The following is a 19,229-nucleotide window of genomic DNA, read 5'->3' as shown; positions in this document are numbered from 1 at the left end:
TCATTAGTAATATACAGATTAACAGTCATGGAGCTCTAGTGTAAAAAGGCGAATGTTCATTAGAGGCTTGTATAAAATGTTTTACAGATGTTCCTTCAAAATGTCCTTCTGGTATAATACTGTATTTGCTGTTATTCAGTCCCTACATAATATGTCTGTTTATGACCTGGCGACTACAGAATTCTGACTAGCTTTATACATACTACATATATATATGTAATGCAGAATTCCTCAAATCCCCACATCTTTAATTCAGATCTAAACACATCTGCGCGCCCGTCGTTAAATACGGCCACCCATAAAAACCTGGGAATCCCAGGAAAAGGCCACCCTCTGCTCCGTCCGGGGGTCGGAGGTCGGGGGGCGGATTTGGACCATGCTGGCGGTGCGGAGCTGGGCCAGGACAGGATGAGATGAGCCCTCAGCAGGCCTGGCGGGCCCAGACCCGTTCAGCTGCGTAGCAGAGTCCCAGGACGGCCGCGCCAAGACACAGAAATTTGGATCCTGCCCCCCTCTCTCCAGTGCCAAGAAGACACCCAGAACGGGCCAAAAATGACTGAATTCCTTCAGCCCAAGCCATTCCCAGCAGCTCCCCAAGAACCACAGAACCCCCCGCCCCCCCCCAGGACATGGCAGAAAGGCGCGTAAAGAAATACGTCCTTTTAACATTTACTTTTTTTCGCCAAGTAAATATTTTTACGCCAAATGACTTCAGCCGTCGCAACTAGGAAATCAAGCATGATTTCTCTCTCTCTACAAGTCCATTCTGGGGGAAAAAATTAAACAAAATTAAACAAAAAGAATAATTCTCTTTCTCAAACTACCCCAAATACTCAGGAATCAGGGTATAATTCACGTTTTGTACACCTGGCCAGGCAGCATTTCTGCAGGTTAATAGCAGTACAAATCTCTTCTTGAGAAACCATCCCATTGGGAGAACCAGCATCACCAATCACTAGCCTGGTAAGCGACTTCCTGTCCCACCCCACGACTGACCTTACGGGCACTTCCTGTGCGCTAATTGCAGACATTTTTCAGATAATTTTTCAAACATGGTCCCCCTGCATATGTCCTCCGTGACTGCAGCTCGCAATGATTTATTCTGGCTGTGGGTTCGTCATTCTGCCCCCCATCTGCCCCCCATCTGCCCCATCCTCCTCGACAGCCCTCGTTATGATCTAACACATATATGGTTTTTATCTGAAGTTTATCTGTCCTCTTTAAGAAGCTGCCTTCCACTTAAGGCCTTGCTGATTTTAATCCGATCCCCTCAAGCATTAGCGATAAGTGGGGTGGCTTCTCTTGGAGATACCGACAATTCGTAAGGACCTCACACACACACACACACACACACACATACACACACACACAGGTTTGTAATTATATCTTTGTGGGGACTCTCCATTCATTTCTATGGGGAAAACTCTCATCCCAATAAGACGACCCTAACCTTACATTTTGGGGACATTTGGTCCCCATGATGTAATGTAAACATAATACACACACACATGCATGCACACGCTTAGGCCTAGTTTTCCGGTTCCTTTGAGGAACTCGTATTTGGACGGGTGGTATGAAGCCAGAGAGATACCTGCAGGAACATGGGGAGACATGCAAACTCCACACACACACGCAGCCCCGGAGGTGTCGGGTATCAACGTTAATCCATTTTCCTGCGTTTTAATCATGTTTCTATTATTCCCTACCAAAAACTCACGAAACCTCAAGAAACATGGTCGTCAAGTCACAGCCAACCTTATCATTAGCCAATGATATGCTTTGTATTGATGAGTGACAGGGGAGGAGGCACTCCCAGGGCCAATCAGCTGTCAGCTGTGTCCAGTGCCCCTGTGGCCCCACCCCTGAATATGCCCCTAGTGTGTCATTCTCTCCAGCACCAGTAGGTGTTCACTTGATGTCAAATGTCAACGTCTATAGCAGATCGATGGCAATCGCATTCGAGGTGCATGTCTCATAAGTGCTGCCTTATTTCTGGATATTTATGAGGCCGCTTACGAACAGTCCTGCCAATGAATTTAGTTCTTATTTTTTATTGTTGACTGGAGAGACTTAAAGTAGCTGTTTGCTTAACAAATGCAGACAGGCCCCACACTCTCGCAGCGAGCAGCTCGTATGTCACCGGATTTGCACTGCTCTTTCCATTAAGCCGTCTGAGATTAAGTGCCCCTCTCACGAGCCCAACAGCCGAGCTCCTCTTAGGGCAAGGACCCTAAAATCCGCTGGTCCCAAGTCTGATTCCTTAACCGCTACGCCTCCTGTGGAATTTCATCCAACATCAACTCTTTTGTTCCGAGCAGCTGGCGTTTCAAGGGTATATATTTTATTATGTAAATGTTTTATTTTATTGGACTTTTTTGTGGTAAATCCATCAGGGGGCCTTCAGCGAAACCAGCATATATCATTTTTCATCTATCAGCGCTCTGAGTAAGAGAGGGCAAAGGCAGCATTGCTGGAGGACTGACAGTAGGGGGAGCTGCTGAGCTTCTCTATACCTCGAAGAGCTTTGCGGCTTTACAGAATAATCGAAGGTGTATCTTCCCCTGTCTCTAAGATGCACGGCCAACATTGAAGGGAGTGCCATCTCGTGTAGGTCAGCCAAAGAACCCCTGCCCCCACCCCCACCTTGGGGGAATCTGACACAGACCCCCAGACTTCCCCAGGTCTCTCTTCTCATTTAATAGGAGGTCTGACCAGCCTGCTATTAGAGTCGAGTCCTTCTGTGATCTCTCCCTCGAGCCCCATGTACTCTGGGTGGCCAAATCAGGTTTTACCATATCAGTCATCCAGGCCGTGTGGCCTCCCAGACTTGTGCATGCATGTGCGCATGCTTCTCATGTGCATGCATGCGTGTTTGAATAGCCGCCAGAGCGTGCTTCTTACTCTTTGTTCCTAAGACGACTTCCAAAGTTACAGCGGGAAAACAACAATTAAATTCTAAAAGAAACAGAAAACAAAACTGTAGGTTTCTGTCTTCTATTTTTCTTTGCTGTTCTGGCAGAAAGCTCGTTAGCAGAGGGTGTGACTGCGTCCAGCCTGATTACTGCCTTTGCTGTCCTGTAACGAGCCCCTAAGCAGGGTGTTGATGGTTAATGTGTGGTTTCATGGACTTTGTCTGGCGTTCGGGGCCCGACATATGTTTACATGGCGTTTCCATGCCGACCGGCAGGACGTGCCAACGCAGGGCTCCCAGAGCTGTCATCGGCGGCCGCGGTTTCTGTTTTTCCACGTGCGATTCCCTCCAGAGCTTGTAAAACGAAAGGAGAAACGAAAGAGTGCAATTTAAGAGGAGAAGAACAGCGGTGAATATTCAAGGCGTGCAGTTTTATGTTTTATGGACGATTCTCGTCTAATTTCCACACACGAATTTCTCCACATTCTTATCTGTCATAAAACGGCACAAAAACATCTTCATCCCCCACTGTTTCATTGTCAAGGATTTATCATTTGAAGGCAAGACCTTCTTGAAGCAAAGTTGGATTCATGCTTAAAAAAAAACACTCATTGTCCAGCGCCTAAATACCTACGTTATTTTGTCATCAAATGCTGGACGCTGCTTGAGGAATCAGCAAACGGAGGTATAGTAATGGGGACATATACCCCAGTGAGGCAATTCTGGGACTTTTTTAAGGTGAGGGGCATAAGTGGATCCATAACACATACAGAGGGGCCGACCTTGTCATTATCCAATTATATGTTTTGAATCAAAGAGTGACAGGGGAGGGGGCCCAATCAGCTTTCATCTGAGGCCAGTGCCCATGTGACTCCGCCCCTGCATATGCCCCTCCTACCAGCGAGTTGTTAAAAATGCCACGACTCTTAGTGTCAGCTGCACTGCCACCTGGTCTGATGTAAAAATCTAGTGTAAGAGTCAGTGTGGGCGGGGAGGGAACAGAACCACGGAACTGGGATGCAAGGAGGAAACGTAGCCATTTTGGTGTAAGCCTGAGTGAAGAATGGAGGAAAACGGAATGGGTACTGGATGCTGCTATGTAGAGTAATGGAGAGAGTGTGGGACCATAATGCATACAGAGGGGCCAACCTTATTATTAGCCAATGACATGTTTTGAAGTGGTGAGTGACTGGGGAGGTGGCCAATCAGCTTTCAATCAGCTTCTGTGGCCATGTACATACCCCTAAAGAGTGGACTGGGCATCAGGGTGACTGTCTGTCCCGGGGGCGGCACATTATACCACATGGATAAATTAATTCATCACCGTTTCCCCCACCTAAGGACACCCATACCTCACCCCCCCCCCCCCCCCCCCACCTCCATCCCGAGCTTATGCAGCTACTTCTCACCAGGAAATTAATTCAGTGTGAAACGTGAGATTGCTTTGGCCATGAATGGAAAACTACTGCAATCTGCTGATTTGCAGAAAACGCTTGTGGTGTTGTGTTCGGGTTTTGGTCGGTTGTCAAAAATGCATCCGCAATGAACAACAGGACCAATCTGCCGGATTACGGAGGTGGATTTGTGCTTGACTGGCAGCTCCGGATTTGTGCTGCGATGCCATTGCTGTGATCCAAGGACACGGTATTCCAAATGCCCTGGGAGGGTTGGAATTTCACACCTGATTGTGACACAGCACGCTTGTAAGGTCCGCCATCCGGAAAAAAACGATGGGTCAGTGAAAACACCTGGCAGTGAGACCAGAGTTAACCAGCCTTGGTGAAGCTGTGGGAGGTCGGGGCAGCTCGCCCCCTCAAGGTCAGGAGGACCTGGGAGGTGTGGAAGAGGAACAGGGAGGAGATAAATACCAGCATACAGCATGGAATCCCATCCATAATGTTTGATGGAAAGTCATGTGTCTCTGGGTCATGTGACCCAGGTACCTGCATCACGTATGAGAGTCAATGGCGTATTTCCCCTCTTCCAGGTCACCATAGAAACACACGTGCAGACACACATGTGCGCAGACACACGTGCAGCCAACAGAAAGCACATCTGGGATCCAGAGCTTTTGCCGATTAAACTTAGCATTTTTATGTAAGCTGGGGGGGGGGGGGGCGCTTCACTCCGTCCTCCTTCCCCATGCCATGGATGGTGTGCTAGAGGGGTCAACACTATAGGGGGAGATGCACAGACAGGAAGTGGTAAAATCTCAAATCAAATCCTGCCGTGACCCAGCGAGGCGTCAGAACCGGCCTAGCTTATATCCAGTCCTCTGCTGTGTGCCGCTACAGGGCGAGAGCACAGCTGAGCTTCCTCACCTCCCCTCCCCTCCCAGTGGCTGGGGGATCGTCATGTCAACACCACACAGACCGTGACGACCCCCCACCCCTCCCATACACTCAGCAAACCCCTGTATCAATCCAATAGACTCTCTGCTACTCAGTAATAAAGTGAATGTTCCGGAATGTTAAAATGGCTGCTTTCAGGGGCTGGAGTTTGTGTAGGCCGGGGCGGGGGGGGGCAATTTTAGAGTTCACTGTCATCCGAAGCACATTTCAGGCATTTGCCAGAATATGGGTCTCCTTTAAAAACAGGGATATTTCCATTTTCTGCTAACTTTTATACCTCCAGGCATCCTCCGAAAAGCGGGAGCACATGGGAAGACAGACACGTCTGACATTTTATGTATTTAGTTTTTATGTACATGGATACTGCCAGGACAACTTTGTACATTGGAGACATAGTAGTAAAACACAGAGTTTCATCACAGGAAGGAGACATTTACAAAACAGGATGATAGACACAACAGCGCGTCCGAACATCGATCATACTTCATAGATTTACCGTTTTCTTAATCGGCATAATAATAATAATTAATATAAAAAAAAAAAACAGATGTATGAAATAATTTAAAGTCTTCTAATGTGTACTGTGGACATACCGCGTACATGGATAGCGACGGGGGCCGAGGGTACAGCCGGCGGGTTTTCCAGAACGTTCCGCTGAGGAGACCGGACGGACTAAAACAGGAAGGGGTACTCATGCAGCGACGAAGGAACACGAGACAACAAGTCCTCCCACCCACGTCAATCAGTGGCGGTGGTGGGACCCAGGCCGAAAAACAAAAACCCGCTGTCCAAACTGTCCAGAACGACCGCAGGGTTATGTAAACATAAATGTACACATCGATCTCTAAACAGTTCCAATACTGTCACAGGCCTTAAGCTGTGTGAGTAGTCAGTCCGTATACACTCCTTAGTAGAATATCGCTTAGAGTTAAATAAACTTCTTTTTTTAATATATATAATATATTTATTATTTACAAAGTCATTAACAAAACTTCCTCGTTTTGACCAGTTTGCTCTGGTACTTGACCGCATGGCCGCCATGGCCAACCACGTAAACATCTAGCAGATAGGACTTGCCCGGCTCCAGGCCCTTTATCGTTTCCGTGGTGACGGCCTTCTGGAGGTTTGGACTGTGGAAGTACTTGCAGAGGACCTTCTCAGACTTCTTGCGGGTCTCAGGCCCAGTGCACTGGTTCTGCTCGCGTCGCCGGTGTTCTTCACCGTAGGCGTCGTCAACCTCGCGCCGATAGACGCAGAATTTGTTCCTCTCCTGTGTGCCGAGCCAGGCTACGGTGACAGAGGTGCAGGTGCGGAGCTTATCGAAGGCCTTGATGCGTGTGTCCTCAGGCAGGGACGGGAAGGGCTGCTTGTTGGGCCGGGTCGTCGCCAAGAGCTTCAGCATGGATGCCCCCTTGCGACTTCCTCGAAGTCGCACCAGATACTTAGCCTTAGCTTTACCTCGGAGCTGAAATTGCCGCACGCCCTCGACGTTCTGGGAGAGGACCAGCTTCCCATCCCTCCGGACCTGGATCTGAACCGTATCCAGGCAGGAGTGGACATAGAACATGACTTTCTGGTGTGAGGATACAGGAGCGAACCTCAGGAACTTGCTGCCCTTTCGCTTGATGAAGATGTCGGTGACCTTGCCGTCCTTCAGCTCCAGGGTCTTCTGCTTGGCCTCCTCCTTGGTGCGGGCGAAGGTGCCCACGTAGGCTGTGCTCATGTTGCTGGCAGTGTTGACGGCAAAGACGTCAAAGTAGTACTGTGTGTCCGGTTTCAGGTCGGCCATGGTGAAGATGTTCTTGTTGCCGATGCAGATCTTCTGGATGTCCGCTTTGGGCTTGGCCATGTATGAGCGGGAGATCTTGTTACTCAGGGCCTTGTTGGAGGTGATGGAGCGACCCTTGCCAAGGTCATTCTCCGAGGGGAACCCAAAGTGGATGAAGTCAAAGGGGCTGAAGTCAAGACCGGGCTTGGGAGCCACCATGAAGGCATCATCTCCCCCAATCTTAGCCTCGACGGCGCACAGACTCTTAAAGTTGTGCTCCTTGTTGACCACCACACAGTACTGCACTGGCTGCCTCAGACGGGACCCGGTGGGTGTTGGTTTCCAGGCCAACGTCACCGTGGTACGGCCAAGGGAGGTGACGTCCACCCGGGGATCGAAGGGCAGCTCTGGGTATGGCTGATCCGACTCAGGGGTGGTGGTGGCGTACACCTTGAAGCTGCTGTCCTTCTCAGTGGAGACAAGTTCCAGCTGGTACAGGCCAGATGGCGAGCTGGTGGCCATGTAGGACTCGACGTCGTTGCCTTTATAGGCGAAGAGCTCTGCCCCTTCATCCTCCTCTGCCGTGGCTTGCTGCTTCTGCTGATCCAGCGGCTCTGGCTCGCCTGCGCAGACAAGACCGAGAAGCATTTTCATTCCCAACTCCGCGGAGACAGACATAACCAGCGTTTGTTCTAATTATACAGGAGTAGGAGCTCCTGCAATTATACCCAACCCTCCCCGGCGCACTGTGTTATTTCACTCGACTGGAAATTTCATTCAAACGAAGTACTGCTGGACTAGTGTCCAAGCCACATTTAAAACATATAACCCTGCCTCTGACATACCACACTGTGGGCACCGAACCCGAAACGGGATAAGATCACCCTGACATTTCTCCCAGCGCATTTGACTCTGTCCTAACTATGTTTACACCCCCTTGATGACTGTACAGCAGCAATGTGCAAAATTGTTTCCACTGGTCCTAGCCTAGGACCAACGGCTGCCCATAGAGGCCGCCGGTGATTTAAATCACAAGCAGTCACTCATGAGCCAAAGCTGCTGTTTTCACACAAAATAGCCCTTGGACATTCATTTAATTTTTTCTTTCCTGTCATGGCGTCAGAGGCAGTGGATTTGCTGCCTGCCCGCAACAGATTCGGTCCAAGGGCCTGAAAACAAAATATTATGTCTGCAAACTAGCCACTGTACTGGACGATGAACAGCAGGACTTTTGCAGCAGACTCTGGGGTCCTGCAGGACTGTGCAATGCATCTTCATTACTCAGCACTCTATCAGGCACCTACTCGGACACCTATATCCTTTGTTGTGAACGGCACAGCTCTACTCCCATCATTATTGTAGAAATACTCATAAATTGAAATATTTCTGTCTTTAACGGAAAAGGTTTTCTCTTATAGCTCTAAAAAGGTTAAATTCCTCTGCCTAGAAGGTGATATTTCTCTGGTTCAACACTGCCATTTAGACATGAAAAACCACCCTGTCAGGACCCCCCCACCCCCACTGCCCCCTCCACACACCACGTCATGAACACCACACAAGCTCTGCGTCTGGATGCTAATTGCACAGGGAGCTTGTGGGATCACTCTGGTTTCCTGAATCTCAGATACTGTCCAGATGGAGAGGGAGGAAAGGGGCGGGGGGTTCTTTAAAGGGAGGGGGGACAGATTTTGGTGCAAGGGGGGGTACAGGAGGGTTGTGACCTTTTTGGTGGAATTATACAGAGAGATGATTACGATCGTGGGAAAAATGATTACCCACGAATATCAGCCGGTTCCAGTTAGAGGGGCTTCCGTCGGAGACGTCCCATTCCATGCCACCCTACCCCCCCACATCTGACACCCAGAGAAAATCCCTCTTCTTTACCATTCAGAGGTACAGAGATGTGTATGTGCGTGTGTGTGGTCATGTGTATATTACAGTGTGATTAAAAAACCTGTTATTTTGTCATTGTGGGGACATTTTCCCTGACCCCCACAAAGGGAAACTCAAATCTGTGACTGTAATCAAAAAAATAAAAATGCCAAAAAAATCTTGTATTTTGTTTGGTTACTTACGGTTAAGGTTAGGACTATATTTCGGAAAATTGCCTCCACAGAGACAGAAAAACCTTAATTTAAAAACACTCTCTGGCAGTGTGCCAAAGCTTTATCTCTCTGCCAGTTTCCAAGTAGTTTTGAGTTTTATTAGGTGAAGTATTGAAGTAAATCAGGACTTGTATGTTACTGCATACTGTACATTGTATGCACTTGTATATTGTATATATATTGTATATGGCATGATTATTGTATCTATGCAGTATATATGTCTAATGTATATCGTTGCTGTTCAATGTAAAACTCCTATCTCCCAAATTCCAATATTTCAGTAGCGTGAAAACTGCTTTACAAAGTAAACCTAAAGCAATATGATGAGACACCGCGACATCCATTTTCTGACACCGCTTATCCTGTTCAGGGTTGTGGGGGGTCCAGAGCCTATCCCAGAGTCTATGGGCGCAAGGCAGGGAACAACCCAGGGTGGGGCGCCCACCCATAGCAGGGCAGACTCACACATGCACACCTAGGGGCAATTTGGAAACTGCAATTAGCCTCAGCATGTTTTTGGATGGTGGGGGGAAAGCAGAGAACCCAGGGGAAACCCCACAATGACACGGGGAGAATATGCAAACACACACACACACACACAGGAGCAGGTTCTGAGGTGTGAGGCAACAGTAAAAAAATACGCCACTGTGCCGCCCCCTTATTTTCTGTTTATTGCTCTTTCCCAGTGTTTCCCTATCTGGACCTCGGGACTCTCAGACAGTCCTACCGGGACCTGGGAGGGAGCAAAAACGTGGACTGTGGGTCCCCAAGGACCAGACTGGCAAACACTGTTCTTTAGCATCATATGTTACTGCAGGGAGGTGCATAAGCAAGAACTTAATTCGGGTTGTGATGCTGCCAGATGCCTTATGGTTTTGCATTTGTACAAAGGACAGTAAAGCTTTTACGATGGCACCCCCTGCCCCCCCCCTTACCAGAGGCCTCCCCGCTCGCGTCCTCGGGCAGTTCCTGCAGCGTGAGCCTCCACTCCAGCGGCGCGTCGCACGGCGTCACCGTCACCGACAGCGGCGTGTTGTCCTCCTCCACCACAAAGTAGTACCTGCAAGGGGGTGGGGACAGGGAGCCCAGTGTCAGCCCGACCGCGGCCGCCCAAAATACCCCGGCAGCTAAGCCCGGCGCCGCCAGCCTCCTCGCCCCCTGCCATCGGCACCCATTTATCAGCACCCGTGCTGAGGTGCAGCTCAACCTGATATTTTAATCCCGTTTACACAGGCGGGTATTTTTAACCAGGGGCAGGTTGTGTGGTTAAAGGGGGGGGGTGTTCTTGCTCTGCTCAACCACAAGGCCGGTTCCTCAAACACTGCGCCTCCTGCTGTCTGCCGTGAGTATGTTCCGTTCTGTTTGCGCCTGGGTGGCGGCTCTCCCTGCTTGACACCAGGACACTTTAATAAACTTTATTGTGTTGCCGTACGAAGCCGTGATGGAGCGCTCTCTCTCTGCACTCGTGAAAAGGCTCCGGGGCGGCATGATGGAGCGGCTCCTCTAATAGCCCGGTGTGGTGAAGAGCAGAAATGAAACACGACAGGAGACACATTCAGCCGCCTGTGCTGCTGCTCTGCTCTGCCTGTCATGTGCATCCAGTCTCAAAATTAACTGGACAGCAAGTATAACGGAAATGATACCAATGCACTAGATAAGTGCTTATGGGTGACGGGTGGCTGTACAACAAAAACGACAATTTATTCAAGCCCAATTCTGTGAAACTAGTTTTTGAACACTGATTACATTTTCGTACATATTTTTCATGTAAAAAAAAAACATGTGGCACTAGGTTTCAGATGTTTAGTAAGGATAATCGTGGAATTAACGTTTTGTTGATATGCTGCGCGAGTTTGGGAAGCAAACAGCCTCCGTTTACTTCATGAGATCAGGGAGAATGAGCGACGTCAGCGTTCATCAGGATCTGGACTCGCAAGTAGCCTGTGTTTTAATTGGGTGGGATGATAGAAATGATCCCAGGGTGTGGATTGCAGGGTGCAGCCTTTTACTGCACCATGGGAAAGAAGCAGCTCAATTACACCAGAAACTCAGAACTGGAATTTTGCCATAAGAACATAAGAAATTTACAAACGAGAGGAGGCCATTCGGCCCATCAAGCTCGCTTGGGGAGAACTTAACTAATAGCTCAGAGTTGTTAAAATCTTATCTAGCTCTGATTTAAAGGAACCCAGGGTTTTAGCTTCCGCTACACTAGCAGGAAGACTATTCCATGCTCTAACTACACGCTGTGTAAAGAAGTGTTTTGTCAAATTCAGTTTAAAATGTTCTCCCGCTAATTTTCACCTATGGCCACGAGTTCTAGTATTTAAACTAATAAAGGACTACAAATAATAATAATAATAATAGTAATAACCTGTGTACCAGATATGTGTTTATGGAAAATGGGTGGCTGTACAACAACAACAGATGAAGAAAAAGGTGAACATCAATGGATGGATGGATGGATGGATGGCAGTACCTTTTTGGTGTGTCCCTGAAGAGGTACCCATTGATCTCAGCCCCGTCAGGAATCACGGACGAGTCGTGGAACAGCGCCTTCTCTCGCACCTGCATCTGGAAGAGCCCCTCATCTCTGGTGGGCAGCTTCTGGGCTCCGGCGCCGACGGCCAGAACCAGGCAGAGGCCCAGGTGTCCAAGCAGCAGCCTCATCCTGCAGCACCAGGTGGTAATGAAAGCCAGGCTGAGAGACTGGGCCAGGTGCAGATACCGGTGTAAACCGATGTCACAACCGACTGAAACGTGGGTGACATAATGGATCGGGATGGCAGTGACAGTCAGAACCGGGTCGCTTAACAGAACCATGTTCCACAGTCGACTTCGAACACACACACTTCCCCAGCCAACAAGGTATCAGAACAAAATGTTTGTGATCCATGAAACGTACCCCTACCCAGTGAACATAATCATCCCCCCCACCCATAAAAAGTCACGACACGCTGCTGACAGAAGGAAAGTAGGTCCAGACCGTTGGAAACAATCTGGAACATGAAGTAAGGAACAGCCCAAGACATGAGTAAAAGTTGCTAAATATCTTGCAGTAATAGTAGAACAAAATATGACTAGGAACTCCCAGAGCATTCTATAATCCATGGAATCTGTCTTTAAGGCCAAAAACAGGGCACCATCCTCTTATGTTCAGCTTTTATTCAGATGCACACATGTCCCATGATCCTTCACTGCACTCCTGCCACACAGACAGAGAGACCAGGCCGGATTTTTAACATAAACAGAACTCGGTTTGGCACCGTGTGGCAATTCTTTCCTCCGGGCTTGCGGCGAAAACAGAGGCTTGTGGGAAAAATCTGAGCCCAGTCTCTGCCGAGTTGGAACGTCCAGCTCTGTCTGTGCAGCTCGAGACACCCCCCCCCCCCCCCCCCGCCTCGTGAGGTTCCTCCCATGGTCTAATAACTCGCTGTCATCCCGAACACGAATGGGCTCTTGATGGGTCATTCCCCATTACATAACGGCTAAACAGGATAAATTACACCAGGAAGCACGGTATGGATGCAGAGCCCCAAAAAGAACAAAACGTACCCCTGATGGCCCGAGAGGGGGACAGCCAGACAGCAGACCCTGTCTGCTTCAGATCCGCCACGGCTGACGTAATAAAACACCCATTTATCGATTTGGCCACATTGATCGTGGTCGATGGCGACCAAATCCCTGGTGATTTAATCAGAATAATGAGAGCTGCTTATCCAGATGCAACAGTGGCATTTACAGCAGGCTTTTCCTTTAAACGACCTCTATAAAGGATGGGGTCTCTCTCTCTCTCTCCCTCTCACCCAACCAGAGCCGAACCAAGAGGACCGTTGTCAGAGACCAGATTTTAAAAGGGCAGCTGAGAATGAAGGAGAAGGGTCCTTTCAAGCAGACCTGTGTTCGTCCAGTCAGAATGCCTCATCTGTCCAAAAAAAAAACAATGGGGAAAAAAAAGCAGACACCTCCGGATGAAACGGCAGCTGTTTCCTCAACATCTGAGTCAACGAAAAAAAAACACAGGGAGGGAAAAAAAAGACGTTCAGATGATCAGAAGCATTTATCAGCAGATACTTGACTTTTTGGTCCTGCTCAGTGGGAGTGGATACATCTGCACATGGGACAAGTTCCGGTCACGGGATGGTCACTGGGGTCATAGTCACAGGGACCGAGTGTGAATGGCCATAGTCACGGCCGAGTGGTAACGTCAGCAGGGAAATGGTGGTGAACAGAAAGATCTGCTCACAATCACACCACAGTCACGGTCACAGACAGGCAGTCACGCTTATACGGCAGTGGTCAGAATCTGAGGGAAATGGTCACAATCACAGGACAGTCTTGGTCACAGAGAAGTGGCCTCCCTGGCAAGGCAGCGGTCAGAATCTCAAAGAAATGATCACAACCTCGTCTGTACAAGGTGCGACAGACACTCTCAAAAACACCAATCACCAGGAGGAGCTGGAGTCACAAGGCCGTGGTCGAGACAGATCAGACCCACCGTCAAAACTGGGAAAACAGTCACAACTGTAAGCTATCAGCTGCTTTCCGTTTACACAGCCGACCGGCCGAGCTTTCCCTCCATGATGGGACCCGGGGTAGCTGCATGTGTATCGGGTTTGAGTTTGCGTTACATGACACTGAATGTCCCAGATCATCCAGAACCAGAGCCGGCACGAGTTGAATTCATCCAAGACCGATTCTGGGCCTGTCTCGCTTCTCAGGGCCCAAGAACACAGAATAGTATGCCGGCTCTTTAAAACCCGCAGATGCTGGCATCTGGAACACATGAGGGCTAATGTTTAATTACAGGGGAGGAGGACGCGGATGGTAATGTAGGGAAGGATCGTTGCGAGGCAGCGCCAACCGCAAGCATGTCAGCTTTGTCTCGCTGTCTCTATTGATTTTTTTTTATTCATCTATCGACTTATTTATTTGGTTTTTCTCTCCGGTGATTCTTTTTGTGCAAAATTCTCGGTCACCACCAAAGTTCAGACGCTCCGGAAAACTTCGGAGGCCGGAGAAGAGAGGATATCTGGCTGGGGGGTTGTTGGTGTGAAGCTGCTAGCGTCGCTGGTCCTGACCCAACATGCACAGAACCCTCTAAACGGGCCCTGATGTCTCGGCCCAATCTGTAAGTCAGCTCTCAGCAGAGAAACAGACCTCGGGCCGCCCTGGCAAAGCTAAGCCGCTGAATAATAACGCGAGACGCACTCTTACTGTAGTCTGAGCCTCCAGAACATGGGTGGCCAATCTTATCTGCAAAGGGCTGCTGTGTATGTGGGTTTCCGCTGCAACTCCTTAATTAGGTTACTAATTAGAGGACTGATTGGTTGAGGAGTCCACACACCTGTCTTTGAACAGCTGACCTACAGTTCATCCCAAAAACCTGCATACACACCGGCCCTTTGTGCCCTCCCCTGATCTAGAGGCCGGGCACCAGCCCATGACAGGCTGTACCAGTGCATCATGGGAGTGTACAGTCACATAACCTGACAACCCTCCCGTATCTAACTGTTGAAAAATAGCTCAGCAGAAGTGGACAAAATGTTTTTTTTCCCCACAAGTAAATTTATATTCATTTATTAAAGGAAAATCCTTGGTACCCCATCAAACCCTTTAAAAGGTGCCATTTTGCTTTGCAGAGAAGAACACATTGTGAGTGTGCCCTTCTTTGGTAGACACAGCTCAGCCATGGAACACATCAACAGCATTTCTGTGTTTCTGTCTCTATGCTTCGGTAGCAGAGGAAGCAGACCTGATGAGCTGGGGCTATCATCAACGTCCACAGAACACTGAGAAGAAGTGATGCGGAAATGTAAGGGGGCGGAGCTCTGGCTCGCCGTGTAACGCCAGTGAGGACAGCTGCCCTGCTGATGCGTCACAGCTGTGGTGACCACCGGCAATGCTGGGCTTTTATAAGCAAGTAACAACACAGATGTACCTGCAGCTATTTTTAACCGCAGGGAGATTCTGTCTGGCAGAAGACATGTTTCCTGGTGCAGGGCCTTTGTAGGGGTCTCCTACAAATGGTCCAACACGGGAGCTTGAGACGTTACAAGCCCACCTACAGTCCGCAGACCAGCGGGGGCGACGGTGCGCTGTCCATCAAAGCAGGCGGCCATCCACATCCTGGAGGCGGGGCTTCCTCAGGGAGAGTCCGCCTGACAGGGCATCCAGCTCGCTGCTCCTGCTGGGCGACATGGCCACCCATTGGGGGCGCTCTCCAGCTTCCCTGAGCTGCCCTGTCAATCACCTGCTCTGAGCCGGGACAGCCTGTGTGTGTGTGTGTACGCAGATATGTGCAGTTGATTGTGCACATATGTAGCTGTGTATCACTCTATATACACTCTGCATGGGGTAACCATGCGTCCTTTTGTTTCAGACCAAAAAATGTGTTTTTCGGACTTAAAAATTGCCCAAAATGCCTAGGATTTTGCCTTGTTTAATGTTTATGTTTGCATTCAACAGACAGAATACATTCAATATGCATATTTGCATTGTTTTGACGTCTCTCTTTATGTCTTGCCCCCAGTCTCTTCTATGTTGAAAAACAAAACACGGTCGCCCTAATTCTGCACAAACTGTACGGACCAACGGCCAATCAGCGGGCACTTCTCCATCTCCTTCACCCTCCTCCATCTCTCTCTCTCTCATTTGTAGCTGACTCCCTCCTGTAGGACCCAAAGTGACCTACACAAGCAAAAATTTGAACGCTCGATAAAACGAACCTTCTGACCCCCCCAAGAGAGCAGAGCAACTGACCCCTAGATCCTCCCCCCCCTTCCCAAATACACACCAGCCCCCCATCCTGTGCCCCCCCCCCCTCCAGTGATCCACCCAGCCATCACTTTCTGCAACCGTAAATCTCCACTCCCTGCATGCACATGGAGCTGGTTAGTGGGATGGGAAGGAGAACGAGACACTAAGTTTAGCACAAATAAAGATATTCGGGATTAATATCAGCGGCACCTGCAAAGCCGTGGGAATATCGGGCTACCGGATCTGCCTCCCCCTGATGCTCTAGACCAGCCAGAACCCCCATCTCCCCCGCGATGACAGCGGACTCACCTCGGTGCCAGAGAAAGGGGGCACTGCACATTGTATCTCAGCCGAGACCAAAAATGGCTCTCATATGATGGGACTATGGATCTGAACCGACCCACGTGAAGACCGAGAGATTTGTCTGGGCTGGCACTCTGGGCCGATCCAGGACATTGACAACCTTAGATGCCATGACCCACACTTGACGGTTCCATTACTTGATTCTGAGCAGTACCCAGCCCATGCGGCTCCATAGGGAAGCTTCACCTAGTGCCCCCTGAAATCAACTTGCTGCCAACTTGCTGAAATCTAAGTCTGCGCCGACTCAGAAGATGACACCCTATATCACCTAATGGACTGATCAGCACTGGTTATGTGGTAATTTAACATCGTGGTAATTACTCGTGCAAACTGTTCCGTTACGAGCTTGTATCCGTCCTCTTACCGTCTTTAGGGTGAATGTCGCGCCCTGCTTGGATCGGGTCAGAGGATCTTTCTCTAACGCTCCAGTACAAACGAGCCTTTCACACGGGCGCCCGGCGAAGTCTGACTGATCTACTCTTCGCTGCTCCTTTGTGACAGGAGGAGATCACACGGGACGCGCACAAAAAAGCCCATGGGAAAACATGTAGTCCATGTCAAGCCATTTATCAACACGGGACGCAGCAACGCCCCTTGGAAAGTGATTCAATAATGCTTGGTCGGTAAGGCGCAAAACACTTTGCACCTGGCAGCAGTTACATTACATGTCCAAGCGCGAGGTGGTCTCGCTGCGCAAGTCTGCCTTCAGAAATGTTTGCAAAACTATCGCAATAAACCTGCCACTGTCTTAATTTATGTCCTCAGTCCTCCCGGTCCATGTTTACAGACAAACATACATGGCATAAATATTTTCCAGCTGCCTGCACAAAGGTTATGGGGTGTTTAAAAGTGCATAGACGGGCGCTTTCAGTAGCGGAGTTTTTTGGGATGCATAAACAGCGAAGGCTCCACTGGAGGAATGCTTTCAGCGCCAGTTTTCATATGCAAATGGCGATTTAGTTACGGTATGCGACACAGACATCCCCGTTTTCAGACCTTTTTGTTCATCATCTATTCTCCAGAAATAAAACTATGTGGGAAAGCAGAGCGAAACGGAGCGCCTGCGCTCTCCTCCGATGCAGTCATTCACGCTCGCAGAAATAGAGCAAAATCCCGAATAACCATTTTACTAAAGGCAACGTTGCGACCGCTATACTTAAAACACCTAAGCGGAAAGTTGTTTTGAATTATGATTTTAAAGTAATTTTCAATTCTTCATTGTTCAAATAGCAGAAAACTGATGGGAAAACAAAAACATCACTTTTGATATAAGATATATACGCGTACTATGTTTTTCTTCAACTTGAGGAGCATCTATTTATAATTTCTAACAGTTTTTTCTCGCAGACGCAAGAATATAAACCAATTTAACCAAAATAATGTAGTTTTAATAAAATATTTTTTTGTTTAATGAAACCATCATAAACATGTTTTAGTTTTATATCATTCGTACTTTTCAAGATAAGTCGTAAAGTACTATCCTAATAAATTTACCGATGCGTTAGGCTACCATATGGATCAAACGCAGTAATTTAAAAGGTTTGTTAGTGAAGCAGAACCGGTCAGTGGTGTTGCAGGTGTGCGGCGTAATTAAACAAAAAACCGCGCAGAACATAAAAAGTAAGAAGTGGGAATAACATTTAAAGAGTTTTAGTAGCCACGGTTTATGAGCAACGCTTAAGCGCATATTGGGAAGCTGGTGCGGACGGATGCGTGCGCCTCGGACCTCCGGACCCCGAGCCGGGGCGGCCCATTACGTCTGCGAGTGCGTTTAAAGCCGCTGCCCATCCAATCCCGCGCCACTGATACGCATCCAAACTGGAAAACCCAAATTAATAGGTCATACTAGCTGCGACTTGATTGAAATGTGTTTGAAATCCTTTAACTTCCTAGAGTTGTAAACCACAAAACTCCTTCCCCTTCATCTGGCAGCAATTTCAAAGGGAAATGACTCTCTTCATTCAGAGTCTCGCTTTGTTTTTCTGCAATCATTTCCACAGTATATCCCGACCGTGCAAACCACACATCATACATCACAGAAAGAGAAAATTCATTTAGTTAAAGGACGCGATCGCACTTATAAGTCACTAATATATGAATCGGTTTATGGGCTTATGGGATCACTTAGCGGTATACTTTGTTTACTGTGAATTGTAAACCAAACGCAACTTCAATGAGCATAACTTAGAGCAAAAAGTCACTTAACACGCCGTGCAAGAAATTAAAATACAATAAAAATCCTACCTTGCGCAAATGTTTAAATTGGTTTTGAAAAGTTTGGATTCTTCAGCTGGGGCAGTCTTTCAAAAATAATGATGTAGTCGCGTCGCGGTCAAAACTGAAAATGTCAAAAAGCAAAAACACAGAAAAATAATAATAATATATAATAGTAAGAGGACGGTGAGGCTGGGACTGGAATGAGCAGAGAGCTGTCCGTTTCTGCTTTCTGTAGGTTTCCTGTAGAGTCACGGCTGGTTTATGGGATTATGGACGTGTTGGCTGCTCGCAGATCTGGCGGATTCACTTTGTCCGGAGACTGGAGAGTATCCCGACACTGGCAGCGAGCTCCTCTCCTGCGGCGCGCCTGTTACTGAGACTCGGACTGAGCTGATCTCTACCCCCCTCCTCCGCCAGTAGTGAGTCCAAGGCCAGCCCACCCGTCCCAGACACACAGCCCAATAAACAAAAACCAACCAGAGACCAGCCGCCTTCAGCTTAAGCCCCTATCAGGGAACCGGTGCGCATCTGACATCACTTTATGAATGAGAAACTATTTCAGATTACTTCGTGTCAGCCATGCACCATTTGTTTTTATATTATTATTAACTATCAGTTTACATTTATATATTTATATTTTCAGGAGCATGTTTTGGATTTGATTTTCAGTAAATTTTACTCCATTAATTACTATTTACATCAACTGGAAGCATAATAAACACTTAAGTTTGTCTTTTTCTATTAGACGTATGAAA

The 19,229-nt window shown here is 48.4% G+C and overlaps 1 protein-coding gene across 2 annotated transcripts; it reads right to left on the bottom strand.

Annotated features, from left to right (window-relative positions):
* Positions 1 to 5,588: 5,588 nt before the first annotated feature.
* On the bottom strand, positions 5,589 to 18,922 carry ndnf (neuron-derived neurotrophic factor). Of its 2 annotated transcripts, none has more exons than XM_072710500.1 (4): positions 18,502 to 18,922; positions 11,615 to 11,806; positions 10,071 to 10,195; positions 5,589 to 7,653 (listed from the first exon to the last, which is right to left on the bottom strand). In XM_072710500.1, the coding sequence occupies exons 2-4, from the start codon at positions 11,803 to 11,805 to the stop codon at positions 6,245 to 6,247; spliced, it is 1,725 nt and encodes a 574-aa protein (XP_072566601.1). In that variant the 5' UTR covers position 11,806; positions 18,502 to 18,922; the 3' UTR covers positions 5,589 to 6,244. The 2 variants fall into 2 exon arrangements, with proteins under 2 accessions (XP_072566601.1, XP_072566602.1); XM_072710501.1 differs by lacking the exon at positions 18,502 to 18,922 and adding an exon at positions 16,622 to 16,988.
* Positions 18,923 to 19,229: the final 307 nt, after the last annotated feature.

Source organism: Paramormyrops kingsleyae, chromosome 4 (genome assembly GCF_048594095.1).
Source record: "Paramormyrops kingsleyae isolate MSU_618 chromosome 4, PKINGS_0.4, whole genome shotgun sequence".
Lineage (NCBI taxonomy): Eukaryota > Metazoa > Chordata > Actinopteri > Osteoglossiformes > Mormyridae > Paramormyrops > Paramormyrops kingsleyae.
This window is presented reverse-complemented; position numbering and strand designations above follow the sequence as displayed.

Coding starts and splice junctions, on each gene's coding strand:
- ndnf (XM_072710500.1), bottom strand. CDS start 11,805: ATGAGGCTGCTGCTTGGACACCTGGGCCTCTGCCTGGTTCTGGCCGTC. Junction 10,196..11,614: donor TTCAGGGACACACCAAAAAG/GTACTGCCATCC, acceptor ACCCCCTTGCAG/GTACTACTTTGTGGTGGAGG. Junction 7,654..10,070: donor CGCGAGCGGGGAGGCCTCTG/GTAAGGGGGGGG, acceptor TTGTCTGCGCAG/GCGAGCCAGAGCCGCTGGAT.